This window comes from Oncorhynchus tshawytscha, linkage group LG08, assembly GCF_018296145.1.
Source record: "Oncorhynchus tshawytscha isolate Ot180627B linkage group LG08, Otsh_v2.0, whole genome shotgun sequence".
Taxonomy (NCBI): domain Eukaryota; kingdom Metazoa; phylum Chordata; class Actinopteri; order Salmoniformes; family Salmonidae; genus Oncorhynchus; species Oncorhynchus tshawytscha.
The window spans coordinates 49,891,694-49,910,794 of record NC_056436.1 but is presented as its reverse complement, the minus strand read 5'-3'; the positions used below and the strand labels follow the sequence as shown (position 1 = coordinate 49,910,794).

At 42.5% G+C, this 19,101-nt stretch overlaps 1 protein-coding gene across 1 annotated transcript; it reads right to left on the bottom strand.

Annotated features, from left to right (window-relative positions):
* Positions 1-218: 218 nt before the first annotated feature.
* Positions 219-17,905, bottom strand: sash3 (SAM and SH3 domain containing 3). The gene is made up of 8 exons (XM_024429565.2): positions 17,724-17,905; positions 14,028-14,117; positions 10,206-10,343; positions 6,184-6,322; positions 5,938-6,095; positions 2,557-2,775; positions 2,123-2,267; positions 219-1,344 (listed from the first exon to the last, which is right to left on the bottom strand). Exons 1-8 carry the CDS (start codon positions 17,790-17,792, stop codon positions 1,097-1,099), a joined length of 1,206 nt encoding a protein of 401 aa, XP_024285333.1. The 5' UTR covers positions 17,793-17,905; the 3' UTR covers positions 219-1,096.
* Positions 17,906-19,101: the final 1,196 nt, after the last annotated feature.

The window sequence follows — 19,101 nt, the reverse complement described above, 5'->3', positions numbered from 1 at the left end:
TGGAGCCTACCTGGCATGATTGAAAAACGAACTGGTGGTAAAGCGGTCTCCATTCACTATTCAAGTGCACACAGATGACATGTATTTTTACCCCTGCCCTTGTTCCTGACTGGCTGATGTCATGATCGCCATAGCCTGTCCAACCAATCAAATCCTCCTTTTGGAGGTGGTCAGGAAGATATGATCACAATCAGTTCTTTTAATAATCTACACTGGTATAAAAATGTGTTTTTATTTCAAATTGAATACAGAAAAGTCAACCTAACTACTATGACAGACATACAGATATTAACTTTGATCAACACAACAAAAAGGTAAAAGCAAATATACAGTAACTCTGAACACATGAGATGACTTTGGTGCTGTCAAATATGTTATATACAGTAACTCTGAACACATGAGATGACTTTGGTGCTGTCAAATGTCTAAAATGTTATATACAGTCCACATACTATAAGAAACAATCATTCATAGGTCATATTCAAGAATTGGTTGTCTATTTCCAAAATAACGGTTGAACAACAACAAACATTCAAGCAAAAGCACAACACATTGAAAACATTTTAAAATGGAAATGCCTAAAAAATTTCAAAAGTAATAAATTGAAGATGACAGAATAAAGAATTTTTTTAAAAAGACACAGGAAAATAATTTCTTACCTGTCCATTGATGGAAATAGGAATTACGTGACTATATCAAGTCCGAAACGCACAGAAGAATATTACCGTTTTTAGTATAGCTCAAATGCCATGGTTTCATGGAAAAGGATAACACGTTTGTACTTACAGCCTGGCCACACCAAGCTTTCAACAAAAAAACAGATGCTTTCAAAGGTCTTGCATTCTTCCAAAACATTTAATAGTTACTGGTGGAGCGCATGCTACGGTTGCAGTCCCTCTGGCTCTTTGTTACAAAAGTATGGGGGCAACAAATTAAAAGACACTCCCTTGCAGTATATATGGCTTAATCCTGATTATCACTATTCTGATGGTTTGAATAAATCAACCAATTGTCGTGGGCTTTTGATAAATGTCCATTAGTAAAGTCAACCAACCAAGGTTCTCTTCAATTCCAGAGCTTCTATTCTCTTCAGTTCTCAGGAGATCTCCTCATCCACCGTAAGCTCCTGCAGTTGCTCCTCAACAGAACTCAGCTGATCCTCCTCGCTCTGTTGCTGCTCTGGCTCCTGGTTAAATTTCTGCTCCATACCAGGCTCTCCCTCTGGTTCATGGCGCCCGTTCTCCATGTTCTCTGTGCTCTCGAAGCAGCCAGAGTCCCTGGGTACGTCACCCTTCTCCTCAGTGCTACTTCCCTCCTCCTCCTCTGGCTCAGACTCGTCATCCGCTGAGGGGGACAAAGACCAAAACAATCATCAGCATCAATACAGCGTAGATAACGATCCCATCAATTTCAGTTTTGGTCCAAATGCATGTGCCTCTAACGTCAGGGAAATTGCCTTTTGAAGTCAAGTGCAGTGCGACGTCAGCGCAGTGTGGTTCGTTTGAATCCCAGTCGTGGTGTAATTTAAAACAGGGAAGCACGTTGAAGCCTAAGGGGGCTAGCAGCTAACAGCCAACCAAGCACTTATGTTCAGAACAGAGGAAACAGCCATAATGATATGGATCATAACTGGTCGGAAACAGGTGTTTTTAAATGAGTGCTAATTATCTGACTCGAGGGAAGAGTGCTCCCATATCAAAGTGTTTATGAGGGCCAAATGGGGTTTCCTACAGGCCAATGCAGTAACTTGTGAGCGGAATGTTGTACCTTTTACTGTACAGTTTGGCTCATGAAATTAAGCTAATTAGGTAGCAGTTTCCCAAGAAAGGAGAGAAAGCTGAAGATGGCACTGTCCAGAGAAGTTATAGGCTTTGCTGAAAATGTCCTGCATTACATTACATCTTGAAGTACCACATAGGAGGCTATGCTCCCATGTAAATGAGAAATGAATACATACAATGGGGTGATCGCTTACAGGTACATTATGGCATCATCTACCTCTAGTAAAGCATTGCATCTGTGTGCTTAGTCGTTCTGTGATTTTATTTTGTGATCATGGGCCCCCTATAGTGTTTCTTGTGTGATCTAGTATGTTATTATATGGAATTGAGTGTGGACCTACAGTCACGCAGCAGCTCAGAGGCAGTCAGAATCTTGGTACGTTGCTCAGCATCTGTGATGTTAAGTTCGTTGAGGTGGGACTCCTTCAGGCCGCCAAAGTCCTCCAGGCTCTGGAAGCCGTGCATAGACAGCAAAGAGCCCAGCTCCTGAACAACAGAGAGAATCATCACATTATCATTAGTTTTGCACAATAATCCAAAAATAAATGTTAATAATTTGACAGGGATTTCTGAGGGCTTCGAATGCAATGCTATTATATGAGATGCGTTGTCAGATACTTATCCAGTTTCACTAATGTCTTTATACATCACTTTATAGATCACCTTTTCCAAATCTGAACTGATCTAAGTTAATAATGATTGCGCTTTGATTGCGTTCTCTAAGCCAATTGTCTATTTGAATCTGTATGAGATTAAGAGGATATGACTGTCTTACGGTGAGACCGATCCGCTCCAGAACTTCCTCCAGGGTCTGGGGCTTGTTTTTGGCCTTGGAGAAGCGGTTCTTGCTGGAGCACATTTTCCTCATGGGCGGAGTGACCTCATCCGGTAAGATGTTGACATAGATGAACTTGAAGGTGCCCACCTTGTTGTTGAGCTTCCCTGTCCATGTGCCCACCGGGTCCTTCTCAATGATCTGGATGATGTCGCCTTTCTGCGGGAGAAACAGTGGATGATGAACACCTCGACTCAAACTAGATCCAATCTGCTTCCCAGTTATATAATACAATGTGACCACGTAAAGTGCCTTCAGAAAGTATTCATACCCTTTGACTTATTCCACATTTTGTTATGTTACAGCCTGAATTAAATGGATGACAGATTTCTTTTCTCACCCGTCTACACACAACACCACATAATGACGAAGTGAAAACATGTACTTTGCAAATTAGTTGAAAATAATTCCAAAATCTAATTTACATAAGTCTTCACACCCCTGAGTTAATACTGTGTAGAAGCGCCTTTGAGGGTGATTATAGTCATCTTTGGTATGACTGTCAGCATTACACAACTGGATTTGGGGATTTTCTCCCTTTTCTTCCATGCAGATATTCTCAAGCTGTCAACTCTGCCATTTCCTGGTTGCTAAAATGCTAATAGTATAGCTAATTTCAGTTTATATGACATAACAAGCAAGTATGGTGTAGAGAAACATTGTACCATCATAACCGCATTGAAATATATTTTCCATAAGCTGGTGTACAAAACCAGTAAGTAAAAGATGCATAAATGAAACTTAAGAACGGGAAACATAGAAATAGCGCACACAGAACAGATCTACTGCTTCTTAGACTTGCTTTCAATGAGAATGACAGATCTATAACTGGTCGGTTCACCCTAAAAGTTACAGATTGCAGCTTTAAATTATATGGGGAGCGGCGTTGAATAGCAATCTTCAAGTCTTTCAAATGGGATTCAAGTATGGTCTTTGGCTGGGCCACTCAAGGACTTTCACATTCTTGTTCTAGCATTGCTTTGGCTGTATACTTGGGGTCATTGTCATGTTGGAACGTAAATATTCTCCCCTGTCTAAGGTAATTTTCACCCGGGAGAAAGGTCTCAAGGATTTGTCTGCATTTAGCTCCATTCATTGTTCCCTCTGACCTTACCAGTCTCACAGTCTCTGCAACTGACAAGAATCCCCATAGCATGATGCTGCCACCACAATGCTTCATGGTAGGGATGGTGTTAGACGGGTGATGAGCTGTGCCTGGTTTTCTTCAGACCACAGAATCTCTCACGTGCCATCATGTGCCTTTCTCTCAGGAGTGTCTGGCCACTCTCCCATAAAGCCCATTGGTGAATTAGTGTAGAGACTGTTGTCCTTCTGGCAGGTCCTCCCATCTCAGCCAAGTTCTCTCAGAATGGTCATGGGTCCTTGGCCACCTCCCTGACCAAGGTCCTTCTTGCCCGGTAGCTCAGTTAGGTTGTACGGCCAGCTCTAGGCTGAGTAGTTCAATATTCTTTTCAATTTCCCAATGAGGAAGACCACTGTGCTCTTGGAAACTGTCAACACTCAAGAAATTGTTTTATACCCTTCCCCAGATACAGTATCTTCCTCATCACAATTCTCTCTGAGATCTACAGACAGTTCCTTGTACTTCATGGTATAGTTTCTGCTCTGACATGCAATGTCAACTGTGGGACCTTTTATATAGACGGGTGTATATCTTTCTAAATTCTGTCCAAACAATTGAATTGGCCACAGGTGGGACTACGTGTCATTTCATTTAATACATTTTCAGAAATGACTAAAAACATGTTTTTACTTTGTCATTATAGGGTATTGAGAGTAGATGGCTGAGAGAAAAACATATATATAATCCGTTTTGAATTCAGGCTGCACCAACAAAATGTGGAATAAGTCAAAGGGTATGAATACTTTCTGAAGGCACTGTACATTTTGTAGTACTATGTGAAGTGGTTCGTTCTGTCACCTTTCTGCAGGAGAAACAGTGGATGACTACCTCGATCCAAGCATTATCTACATTCCAGTTAAGTAGTATATGATCACATACATTTTGTGGTATACAGTATGTGAAGTCAATCTGTGTAATTCTATACTTCACTGAGCTACTCTAATAATGGCTACATGTCTAATCTGGTCAGCACTCAGTACAATTGGCCTCTATATAGATTCAGCCATGGATGATGACTAAGGAACCATTCTTTTATTTCACAATCTGTTCACAATCTGTTAACAAGTTCTTTCAGGAGGGCCTTACTGGTTAAACCAGTCTGAATGCGGCTAGGGGGCAGTATTCGGAAGTTTGGATGACTGACATGCCCAATGTAAACTGCCTGTTACTCAGGCCCAGAAGCTAGGATATGCATATAATTGGTAGTATTGGATAGAAAACACTAACGTTCCCAAAACTGTTAACATAATGTCTGAGTATAACAGAACTTATATAGCAGGCGAAAACCTGAGGAGAGTCCATCCAGATTTTTTTTTTTGAGCTCACCACTCATTATAATGGCTGTCTATGGGAATGTGAATGGAATACCTCCCAGAATGCAGTCCCTAGGGCTTCCAATATATGTCAACAGTCTTTAGAAAGAGTTTCAGGCTTGTTTTTTGAAAAATGAGCTAGAATTTGTCGTTTTTGTAAGTGGCTCCCATTTTGGCTGTAGTGTTGTGGTGCACATTGGTGAGGGCGCGCACTTCGTTATTTATCTCCGGAAATGAACATACTATTCTCCGTCTTAATTTTAGCATTTATTTACATATCAGGGTACCTGAGGATTCATTAGAAACATTGACTTGTTTGGACAAAGTTTATTGGTAACTTTCGGGATTCATTTGTATACATTTTGAACGAGGGAAACTGGTGGATTACTGAGTCAAGCGCACCAACTAAACTTACCTTTTGGGGATATAAAGAAGGACTTTATTGAAAAAAAGGACCATTTGATGTAGCTGGGATCCTTTGGAATGCAAACAGAGGAAGATCTTCAAAGGTAAGTGATTTATTTTTTAATCCCCATTTCTGACTTTCGTGATGCATCTGCTTGGTTGGAAAATGTTTAATGTGTTTGTATGCGGGGCGCTGTCCTCAGATAATCATATGGTGTGCTTTCGCCGTAAAGCCTTAATGAAATCTGACAAAGCGGCTGGATGAACAAGAAGTTACGCTTTTAAACGATGTAAGACACTTGTATTTTCATGAACGTTTAATGTTACGAATTTTGTATTTTGAATTTCACACTCTGCAATTTTACCGTATGTTGTCGAGGTGTGGCGCTAGCGGCACGCCTAGCCCAAAGAGGCTATTAGCTAAGTGGAACGTCAGTCTGGTTAAACCAGGCTACTTACTTGGAGCTTGAGGGACTCTATGTCGTAGGGGCTGGGGATGAAGTCTGTGTGGACACGAGCACGACCACAGAAGGGGCCTGTGTAGGGAGGACTGGACTCCTCCAGCCTCATGCTGTCTCTCTGGCTGTAGCCACTGTCCAGGCTCTGGCGGTCCCCACCTGTTGTAATACACAACACCCATAGTCAGACAATCACTGGAAATCACTTGGCTTGGTTAGATAAGATATTTAATTGAACCTAACTTACACCCAGAGAGCTGGCGAGAGACGGGGCTGTGGACAGTGTCCTCGGAGCCATTGGAGCACACAGATGCCCTATTGCCTGCTGTCAGGCCTGGCATCCAGTCTGTGGTGGGAGACAGGGAGCCCTCCTCACCACTCTCCCCCTGTATACATAAAGGATATTATTTAGGTGTTATACAACAGACAGAGCCTTCAGGTCAAAATATGCCCTAACCATAGACATATATTCGTTATACAAAAAATGTGTTGTGTATATACATACAGTGGGGAGAGCAAGTATTTGATACACTGCCGATTTTCCTACATATAAAGCATGTAGAGGTCTGTAATTGTTATCATAGGTACACTTCAACTGTGAGAGACGGAATCTAAAACAAAAATCCAGAAAATCACATTGTATGATTTAAGTAATTAATTTGCATTTTATTGCATGACATAAGTATTTCATATCAGAAAAGCGGAACTTAATATTTGGTACAGAAACCTTTGTTAGCAATTACAGAGATCATACGTTTCCTGTAGTTCTTGACCAGCTTTGCACACACTGCAGCAGGGATTTTGGCCCACTCCTCCATACAGACCTTCTCCAGATCCTTCAGGTTTTGGGGCTGTCGCTGGGCAATACAGACATTCAGCTCCCTCCAACAATTTTCTACTGGGTTCAGGTCTGGAGACTGGCTAGGCCACTCCAGGACCTTGAGATGCTTCTTACGGAGCCACTTACGGAGCCAATTAGTTGCCCTGGCTGTGTGTTTCGGGTCGTTGTCATGCTGGAAGACCCAGCCACGACCCATCTTCAATGCTCTTAATGAGGGAAGGAGGTTGTTGGCCAAGATCTCGAGATACATGGCCCCATCCATCCTCCCCTCAATAGGGTGCAGTCATCCTGTCCCCTTTGCATAAAAGCATCCCCAAAGAATGATGTTTCCACCTCCATGCTTCATGGTTGGGATGGTGTTCTTGGGGTTGTACTCATCCTTCTTCCTCCAAACACAGCGAGTGGAGTTTAGACCAAAAAGCTCTATTTTTGTCTCATCAGACAACATGACCTTCTCCCATTCCTCCTCTGGATCATCCAGATGGTCATTGTCAGACTTCAGACGGCCTGGACATGCGCTTGCTTGAGCAGGGGGACCTTGCATGCGCTGCAGGATTTTGCAGTTAATACAGGTAATGAGTCGAGAACAGGAGGGCTTCTTAAAGAAAAACTAACAGGTCTGTGAGAGCCGGAATTCTTACTGGTTGGTAGGTGATCAAACACCATTTTCTTGTTCGGAAAGTGAGCCATGGGCACACTCCAACACTCAGATGTCATTTACAAAAGCATTTGTGTTTAGTGAGTCCGCCAGTTCAGAGGCAGTAGGGATGACCGTGTGTATTGGACAATTTTTCTGTCCGGCTAAGCATAACATTTAACTAGTACTTTTGGGTGTCTGGGAAAATGTATGGAGTAAAAAGTACATTATAATTGTTTTATTTATTTAACTAGGCAATTCAATTAAGAACAAATTCTTATTTACAGTGACGGCCTACCCTAGCCAAACCCTAACAACACTGGGCCATTGTGCGCCGCCTTATGGGAGTCCCAATCACAGTCAGTTGTGATACAGCCTGGAATTGAACCAGGGTCTGTAGTGAAGCCTCTAGCACTGAGATGTAGTGCCTTCGACTGCTGCGCTACTCGGGAACCCCCTTTTATTTCGGAGATACCTTAAAAAACGACTTAAGTAAAAATACTTCAAAGTACTGTGTCCACTAGGGGGAGGCACTATCAACCTTTTGAAGATATTCATAAAAAGGGGTACAGTATTGACACAGGTAACCACCAAAATAATGGAAACACTTGAGTAAATGAGGGATACAATGTAAATTGAAAGCAGGTGCTTCCACACAGGTGTGGTTCCTGAGTTAATTTAGCATTCAACATTCCATCAAGCTTAGGGTCATGTATAAACATTCTGGGCAGGCCATTATTTTGTCTATCATGGCTATGCCCTCATAGGATGACAATGCCCCCATCCACAGATAACAAGTGGTCACTGAATGATTTGATGAGCATGAAAACTATGCCATGGCCGTCTCAGCCACCAGATCTCAACCCAATTGAACACTTATGGGAGATTCTGTTGCGGTGCCGGAGACAGCGTTTTCCACCACCATCAACAAAACACCAAATTATGGAATTTCTTGTGGAGGAATGGTGTCACATCCCTCCAATAGAGTTCCAGACACTTGTAGAATATATGGCAAGGTGCATTGAAGCTGTTCTGGTGGCTCATATGGTGGCCTAACTCCCTACTAAGACACTTTCTGTTGCCTTTTATTTGAGTTGTCATATGATATTCAGGAAAGAAAGTGTGTCACTTTCAGGGGTAAACTAAATATCTATGCCCCCAAAAAATATATCACATATTTGAATCTACATTTGATTTTTGGAATATAAATGATGTTGATGTTTACAATATAAACTCAGCAAAAAAAAGAAAAGTCCTCTCACTGCCAACTGCGTTTATTTTCAGCAAACTTAACATGTGTAAATATTTGAAAGAACATAACAAGATTCAACAACAGACATACACTGAACAAGTTCCACAACGTGTGACTAATAGACATGGAATAATTTGTCCCTGAACAAAGGGGGGGGGGGAGATCAAAATCAAAAGTAACAGTCAGTATCTGGTGTGGCCACCAGCTGCATTAAATACTGCAGTGCATCTCCTCCTCATGGACTGCACCAGATTTTCCAGTTCTTGCTGTGAGATGTTACCCCACTCTTCCACCAAGGCAAGTTCCTGGACATTTCTGGGGGGAATGGCCCTAGCCCTCACCCTCCGATCCAACAGTTCCCAGGCATGCTCAATGGGATTGAGATCCGGGTTCTTCGCTGGCCATGGCAGAACACTGACATTCCTGTCTTGCAGGAAATCACACACAGAACGAGCAGTATGGCAGGTGGCATTGTCATGCTGGAGTGTCATGTCAAGATGAGCCTGCAGAAAGGGTACCACATGAGGGAGGAGGATGTCTTCCCTATAACGCACATCATCGAGATTGCCTGCAATGACAACAAGTTCAGCCTGTTGATGCTGTAACATACCGCCCCAGACCACGACGAACCCTCCACCTCCAAATCGATCCCACTCCAGAATACAGGACTCGGTGTAACGCTCATTCCTTCAACGAAAAGCGCGAATCTGACCAGCACCCCTGGTGAGACAACTGTGACTCGTCAGTGAAGAGCACTTTTTGCCAGTCCAGTCTGATCCAGCGACGGTGATGTCTGGTGAGGACCTGCCTTACAGCAGGTCTACAAGGCCTCAGTCCAGCCTCTCTCAGTTTATTGCGGACAGTCTGAGCACTGATGGAGGGATTGTGCGTTCCTGGTGTAACTCGGGCAGTTGTTGTTGCCATCCTGTACCTGTCCAGCAGGTGTGATGTTCAGATGTACCGATCCTGTGCAGGTGTTGTTACATGTGGTCTGCCACTGCGAGGACTATCAGCTGTCCATCCTGTATCCCTGTAGCGCTGTCTTAGGCGTCTCACAGTATGGACATTGCAATTTATTGCCCTGGCCACATCTGCAATCCTCATGCTTCCTTGCAGCATGCCTAAGGCACGTTCACACAGATAAGCAGGGACCCTGGACATCTTTATTTTGGTGTTTTTCAGAGTCAGTAGCAAGGCCTCTTTAGTGTCCTAAGTTTTCATAACTTTGACCTTAATTGCCCACCGTCTGTAAGCTGTCTTAACGACTGTTCCACAGGTGCATGTTCATTAATTGTTTATGGTTCATTGAACAAGCATCGGAAACAGTGTAAACCCTTTACAATGAAAATCTGGGTTATTATTTTTATTTTTTATTTTTAGGGTCCTGCTGAGTTTAATTGCCATTTTATTAGACAACCTGTCAGTTATGATGATTTATTGGTAAGAAGACAGACATCACATTGTAAGCTTTGGAACCATCTTTGTTAAGACCAAACCATATAGTGTTATGGGCACTGTAGTATATCACGCTACACTTACCCCCTCCTCTGCCAGGGCCTTCTGTACCGTCTTGGAGGTTTTGCGGGTCATGGTGCGTGAGATGACTTTACGCCACGACTTCTTCCCCTGCTTACTGCCACTCTTCAATGCATCCTCCACAGGCATATCCTCTGGCACCTAAAAGGTTAATTTTGGTTACCATTTCAACATTCACATAAGTCTGTCTTTTCAAGATGTGGGTGTTGTGTGCTGTTTTTAATCTATGTGGATCACAAATGAAGTGCACAGGGTCACCTAACTAGGGCTGGTGCGGTCATTAAATGTCAGCCGGTGATTGTCAAGCATATAGCTGCCGGTCTCACGGTAATTGACCATTAACATAAACAGGTGTAGCATCACCTGTCTTCCATGCATAGCCCACAAGCCACTGATGCAGACCTTTGGAACATCTAGCATACATTTTAAAAGTCTAATAAATCCTATTAAAGTAGCCTACACCATCACAACAAATCCATTCATTATTTCAGACAAGACTAAAGAAACATGACATGAAGAAAATGTAGTCTATTTCAGAATAACAGATTAGCATACTCCGAGATGCCCTTTTATAAAAGGCCCTGATCTGGCTATACCATATTGTGAGCTACACTAGCTTAGAATTCTGTTGCATTATTTTATAGTATGAAGAATACAATTGAATACATTCTAAGGTTTTAAGGCATGATGCTACTTTAATGGTGATTTGAAAAAAGTTGCATGCAAAGCTCCGCTTTGTTTCTTGTGCAGTCTACACACACTTCATCAGTCTCTCATTCACAATTTGACAAGCACTTGATAATATTCTCACCAGGCCTCGAATTTCCTGGTGGCATCCCCCTTGTGTGGCCGTAACGCCCTCTAAAAAAAACTCTGGCCTTTTGCGGCCAAAGTGGCTGTTGTGCTCTTGGACTGAATATAATAACTAGAATTCCCTTCTCCCAGCTGCCAATCGTTGTGCTCCAAAGCACCTATCTCACATGGCTCTCTGATATGTCAATTCGTATTATAAACTGGATGGTTTGAGCCCTGTATGCTGATTGACTGACAGCCGTGGTATATCAGACCACATACCACGGGCATGACAAAACCTGTATTTTTTTTAACCCCCTTTTTCTATCCAATTGTTAGTAGTGACCGCAAATGCAATTATGCATGTAATGCTTTATTATAAAGGTGAATTTGTATGGTGAAAATGGACTTGAAACTCACGTGCGGCCTATCTATGCCAGTTAGGCTCTATACCGGTAGGCTCTGCTTAATTATTATATATTTATATATATTTTTCTCCCCAATTTCAATCTTGTCTCATTGCTGCAGAGGCCAAGGTCGAGTCATGCTTCCTCCTAAACATGACCAGCCAAACCGCGCTTCTTAACACCCGCCCACTTAACCCGGAAGCAAGCTGCACCAATGTGTCGGAAGAAACGCCATTCAACTGGACGACAGAGGTCAGCCTGCAGGCACCCTTCCCACCACAGGGAGTTGCTAGAGCGCGATGATCCAAGTAAAGCCCCCTGGCCAAGCCCTCCCCTAACCCGGACGATGCTGAGCCAATTGTGCGCCACCCTATGGGACTCCCGGTCACGGCCGGTTGTGACACAGCCTGGGGTTGAACCCGGGTCTATAGTGACTCCTCAAGCGCAGTGCCTTAGACCCCTGCGCCACTCTGGAGGCCCCAGCCTCTACTTATTTTAAGAAGTTAATTGGCCACTTTAGTTGTGACACAAACCTTATCCAGACATATAGGACTATAGGCTAAGCTACATGAGGTGGGTGACTGATTTGAAAAAAATCGGCAAATAAAAAGGCATGCACTGTTTCTTGCCTTACTGAACAAGCTGAGCATCATTCATAAGTGATAGGTTAATATTGTCACCCATCAGATTATTCTTCATTTAATCTCGTCTTTACATTCACAAAATAATATATTTGTGAAATTAGTTTGATTTAGAATGGACCATTATCATGCACCGGTGTCGCAACAGGGTGCAGGGGGAAAAAAATACATGTAATCTTATGCACTTAAATAGCGAATGGAGGACTTTTTTCCCGTGGTTCATTTTCATGCCACCCAGGTAGGCTATACTCCTGTTGTAAAAGATAGGCAAAATGCTTAATATTAGTAAACTCGAGAAATAAATATAGTAGGCCTAGCCTATAAAAAGCTGATGGGATTTTAAGAGGCATCTCAACTCTTTTCTCACGCAATTACATAGCCTATATAAATGTTGCGCAACATGAGTTCATGGGCTCTCATTAAGTGTTTGATTTGATTTTTGATCACATTTGCATTGACGTCAGAGTGATTAGAAGAACAATAAAGGCCTGAGTACCAGGCAGTTAGCAAGTTTGGTAGGCTACTTATGACCATCAGCATCAAAGCTTAAGAAGCCCAGTTACCATGACTAAACGGTCACGTGGAATTTGACTGTGATCATGACTCATGACCACTGGTGTGGCGGTAATATGGTCACCATAACAGCCCTACACCTAACCTTTAATTCACAAAAATGTAAGTGATCAATGTAACTTGTGTGATGATGTGCTCTAGAGTGGTTCATGCGCACGCTTCACACACACACACAAACGGATTGCAGTGTGTGACGCGAATCAGTGATTGGGATGCTGTGTCGGGGAGAGTGCTTCCAGTGAGGCTTGGCTGTGATGACAGTTTGCGTGTGTCACCGGCAGAAGGCCCAGAGAGAAGAGCAGAGCATGGCGCAGTGAGTCATACTAGCTCCTCCCCACAGGGCTACAGTGCTGTCAGTATGGCTTTATGGTGAACATGGAAGCCTACAACCCCATCTTCAGCACAACAGACCACATCACCACAAGTACTGTAAACACATACTGCAGATTTATCATATACATAAAGAGCAAAACTTGAAAATAAATGCAGAGACACATACAAAAGCATGGATGCACGCACCTACAAAATCAATAGAACATTGCTTAGGCTGATATCTCTATTTAATCATCTCCGGAGGTGGAATAGTTGTCGTGAATGGGATCTGGCTGAGAAGCAGCAGACTGTCTGGAAGACACAGCAGCCAGCGGTTCTCTGCTTGACTGGTTTTCACAGAGGACATCCTGCTCTGGTATTTCTGTCCTTCTGTCTCTCAATGTGGTTTGATTTGCCCGCAGCTCTAAACTTCATCCTCTGAACTTCCTCTCATTGTTGAAAACCTCTTCTAAACTTCTACCTCTGTCTAACTTCCAATCATACTGTTTGTAAAATACAGTAGAGAAATAAATGCTATCCATTCAAGTTTGATTATATTGTCATCAACGTGAAACTGAGGAAGTCCAGACCTCAACTATTGTTGGTGTCAGTTGTCGACAGTTCTTTGTTTTTTTTGCAATTTTTGGGAAGCACGAACTGCAAACTTCCATTTATCGTTAAAGATTCAAACACTGATGTCAGTTTTCCCTTTGTGTTCAATAGACATGTTGAAACTCAGTTGTTTGCATGAACGTTAACCAGTATGTCCGCCGTCGAGGAACAAGTACTTTTAGAATTTCAGTCAACCTAAGAGATTGAATTTGAAACCATCCCTGTATTTATTCAATCCATTTTTGCTATTAAACTGTAACCTGATGGGATTATGTGAATACATATGGCTGCCAACGGAAGACAGGAGATGCTTTTGTTTTTAATAGAGGTAGTTCGGTGAACCATGCTCATGTGAAGAGTAACCTTCCCCAAAGGCCTGAAGAATTGCTTTAGCTTCCCAAGCCAATGCCTAGGCTTTAGCTCAGAAGGCTAAACACAGCAGACTGGAGACCCGGGTTCAAAGCCAGTCAGTCTCACTGTAAACTTACTGTGTAGTCCAAGTTGAACTCCTTGTCCACCACTACTGGGGACTTGGGCTTCATGAAGTCCTTGAAGCTGCTGGACCTCTGCAGGGTGAGCTGTGGAGACAGAGGGAGGACACAGAGGATTAACGTAGGGGAGACCTAGAGAAATACACATATGAGTCATAAAAAATATAATCTCGACATTCAAGTCATGTGGTCTTAAAAACATTTCGTCAAAGATATTTTTGCACCCAGAGAGTTCTTCTAGTAAAATACGCAGACAGTTGTAATAGAGACAATGAGCCAGGAGGAGATAGAACCTTGGCATGATATCTAAAATACAGTAGAGAACACATGGTAGCATTTATCATTTTGGCAACTTCTTTTAAATAGTTTCTTCTTCCTCAAATCTAAAAAAAATATATCAGATACAGCTGAGAAGAAGAGCCAAAATGCCACTGTGGCCACTCTTTGGGGGTTTAAGCCTGGTTATGGTTCAGGCCTCTTGTAATGACAAACTCTGAATCATCAAGTTTATTAAAATGAGAACTTAACAAAACCGATTCCTCTTATTTCATGAAGAGGCCTACATTCAACTAAATGTACCTGATAGACATTTCTCAGAACATTAGAAACGGCTGTGTGCAGAGTTTATTGTTTGTTGTTGGTTGAAATCACTCCTGAGATGGTACTTTACACACTGATGTTTCACTATATGTGGTATCACGTCCTTATCAGTCGAGATTCACAGAATAAAATCTATATCAGACAGGCTTAGTCCTGACGCTAGCTCGGCAGGTCGTCATGGGATATTTAGTCGTATATTATGGGATATGTATCCTTACAGTATATCCTGATCAATATCTGACTGCAGGTCAAAAGGACACTGCTGCTCCCAAAGCTGCCTGCACAGATGGTGACTGTATTAAAAAGTGTATTTTGTAACTTTCCTGGGTCACAAATCAATACAGTGGGCTGATCCCAACCAGGCTATACCAGCATGCAGCATGAGACACGGCTTACCCAGATCGACAAGGCTTAGACGCAATCGATAACATTATAGAATACTGTTCCCAGAATATGGCAAAGATAAAAGCTGAAGTCACGTCTGCTGTTTTTATAGACTAGTGTGCTTCTATTCGCTCTATGCCTCCATCTCTAGTCTCTCCAATGCATTTCAATAAACCCCTTAATTAGCCTTTGCGTCTGTTCTCATCTCTGATTATACACTTCAGCTATGAATCAAAGATATCCCCCATCTGTGATTACACATATGATCGAGTCTCAATTTGATACTGCACTGAGAATCAATACAGAAATCGTTGATGCGGTCAAACGGTTTCCACTTGGAGTTCTCTATAGCGATAGGGTAGAGTGGGGTAAGTTGTGAACATGTGTTTTTGATATTCAGCATCACTCCGTCAAGGGAATTATTGTATTCTTTCTAACAAAGCTATCTCCATAACATTTCAGGATGTTGTGTATCCCTGGAAATAAGAATTAATGTAAAACATTACAGTTTTGAGAACATAACCGAGTCCAAAAAAGGTGGTCTCTTGGCACAACTTATCCTGGGTATACGGGGCAAGTTGAGCCACTGGACAGGTTAAGTTAAGCCGCCTACTAATTGCTGTACTGAATTAAATATTGACACTACTTTTTCAAAACCATGTCTATATTTAGTTTTCAAACACCCATTCAACGCAATCACGCCCCCATTTTCTCCCCTATTTCGATGTTGTCTCATCGCTGCTACTCCCCAACGGGCTTGGGAGGCGAAGGTCGAGTCATGTGTCCTCCGAAACATTACCAGCCAAACCGCGCTTCTGAACACCTGCCCACTTAACCCGGAAACCAGCTGCACCAATGTGTCGGAAGAAACGCCATTCAACTGGACGACAGAGGTCAGCTTGCAGGCACTCGGCCTGCCACAAGGAGTTGCTAGAGCGCATTGAGCCAAGTAAAGCCCCCCCCCAACCAAACCCTCCCCTAACCCGGGCGACGCTGGACCAACTGTGTGCCGCCCTATGGGACTCCCGATCACGGACGGTTGTGATACAGCCCGAGATTGAATCCTGGTCTGTAGTGACGCCTCTAGCACTGCGAAGCAGTGCCTTAGACCGCTGCGCCACTCGGGAGCCCCATTTAGTCTTTTATTCATTTTAAGAATCTTTTAACACAGGCTTAACACCAAACAAACACTTACTACTTTTTAAAAACACTTTACATAGTACAGGCCCTTTTTTTACTTCATGGGATCAGAAATAATGCCTTGCATTATGCCTGGGAAGAAGACACTTCAATTTTCTGAACTTGCAATTAGCTTAACTTACCCCAAGGCAAGCATTTGGACTATATTAGCCCACACAGCTACAGTACAAGGATGGACTTTCATGCTAGCTTTAGGACCTCATATTGAAGCTTTTAGAGACCCCCAACTGATGTATAGAAACATTTTAAAATATCTACTTTGGTTTAGAAACAAACATCATGAAACCTATAACTGTTTTTTGGACCCAACTTGCTTACCCCTTTTTCATGTTTTGTTCTTCACAGACTCCATGAAATTATTAAACATTTTGTGTATGGTTTCCCAGAAACAAGGGCGTCTCAACTTACCCCACTCTCCCCTAAGCAGCCATTACTTTCCATATGACACCATGGCTTATGTTCATATCCACCTCTCCTTCTTGCCTAAAGAATCCTAAAAATAATTCTAAAAATCCACAGAATGTGGATACATGTTGGGCAACTGTCAGCATCCAATTGCTGCAGGTGTCTAGACAGCCTTGGTGGCAATAGTGGTCTATGTCGTCTCTTCCTGATGCCACTGAATTAGAGGGAACAACTTCTCAGAGAAGATGGCGTTTGTGTAGTTCATCGTGATAGGCATTAGTATCATCTAATATCCATTAGGTGATCTTGCTGAGGAGCAAATCATTTGCCTTGTCTAGCAACAAAACCCACTGAAGTGTCATGGTGGTGAGGAGCAGTGAGGTGATGAGATGTGTAATGATGAAACTTGGATAGAAGCGTAGAATATGCATGCAGATGGAAAATAAGGGCACTGGTGTTAAACATAGGAGAATAGCTGTTACCCAACCAAGCCAGTAGAGCTTTAGAGCGAGAAGCCACAAAATGCCTAAGTATGACTCAAACTGAATTTAGCTGCTACGTCCATGGCCAATTGCAATGAATCATACAGCAATATTAGAGGAACTAAGGTTTAGTGCCAAGAGAAGCAATACTTTTTGTCTTTTTAACCCTGACAACCAAGGCTCCCATCTATTTCAGTTCCAAGTTTCAGAAGTTTTTATTTTTATTTTCAGGTCACCACAAAGGTTTCTTCTAAGCCTGTGTAGCAAAACCTGTCCGTGTTGGCTGCATATACAGACAATGGGCTAATGTGCCTCTCACCGTCGTCAGTGTTTAAGTTTGTACAAGGGAATGAGCCAAAGAAAGTAGCACTCTAAATTACTGTTCATCATGTGCTCATCCTCCTGCTATTCTGAAGATGAACACGTTGTGTTGCTCTCGTTTTAGCAAAAAACTTTGTTTTTCACTTGATCACTGCTCATTTTGAGAAGAAAACAAATTGCAGTCCAAAGACCTTTTTGCGGTGTTCAGACAGCTCTTCTCCTCTTGTCTTTGCACTTTGTATCAGCATGACTCATAGACACAATCCTCCCATCCAAACACAGACGACCCAAACCTCCTCACCTTCTTCTTCTGCACCTTCTCCTGCACCTGCTCCTTCTCTGAGGCGTTGGAAGGTTTTCGCCGTAACATTGTCCCTCTACGGTTCCTCCTGCTATTCTTTTTGGTCAAACAGTGGAGAGACGGGCACCAACACAGACTTCAGCAGCTCCTGTCACTCTGATGTCACTTCTAGAGAGCTCTGACAAAACAGTAGAGACAAAAAAAAAAGAGTGACTTCCTGTTTGACAGAGTGGAGCAGAGACTGAGAGGAAGACACGTGACCACACAGGAAGTGGAGAAGCAAACGTCTGTAGGCGCTTTGGTTTGGGTTTGACAGAGAAACTCAACATTGCTTGTGTTTTCTTTTCTTCCTTTTCATTATCTTAATAACCTTGGGTGCCAGGCTTTTCTTCCTTTTCATTATCTTAATAACCTTGGGTGCCAGGCTTTTCTTCCTTTTCATTATCTTAATAACCTTGGGTGCCAGGCTTTTCTTCCTTTTCATTATCTTAATAACCTTGGGTGCCAGGCTTTTCTTCCTTTTCATTATCTTAATAACCTTGGGTGCCAGGCTTTTCTTCCTTTTCATTATCTTAATAACCTTGGGTGCCAGGCTTTTCTTCCTTTTCATTATCTTAATAACCTTGGGTGCCAGGCTTTTCTTCCTTTTCATTATCTTAATAACCTTGGGTGCCAGGCTTTTTTCCACGTACATTTGCCGGTGAAAGTGCCGATTCATCTCTTAAGTTCACCAAACTAATGGTTGAGATCAGTGGATGCTGGTGAGAGGTGCTATTGGAGGATGGGCTCATTGTAATGGCTGGAATGGAGTACATGGAACAGAGTCAAACATCTGGTTCGACACGGTTTGATACCGTTCCATTTATGCCACTCCAGCCATTACAAGGAGACTGTCCACTTATAGTTCCGCCCACCAGCCTCCACTGGTTGATATAGTCAGAAAAAGTAATGGTACTAATCCAATTTGTCTAAAATAGGGGATAGCTAACATAAAATAGGGGTTAAGCCACGGAACAAGAGTAGCCAGCAGTTAAAGATGACAATTTTCTGTGTCGGTAGGCCTACTCTCTCTGGGGTGGAAAGGTAGGCTTTTTTAACTTTTTCGAAAGTACCATGCTCAGATTCCTGATGTCTCAGATTTAATTATTTGCAAACAGGGACAGTTTTGTATCAAACAACACACACTGATTTGGCATTGGAGAAATCTGATAAGATGAACACATAGGGTTACGCAACCCTGCTAGCCTATATACAGTGGGGCAAAAAAGTATTTAGTCAGCTACCAATTGTGCAAGTTCTCCCACTTAAAAAGATGAGAGGCCTGTAATTTTCCTCATAGGTACACTTCAACTATGACAAACAAAATGAGAAAAAAAAT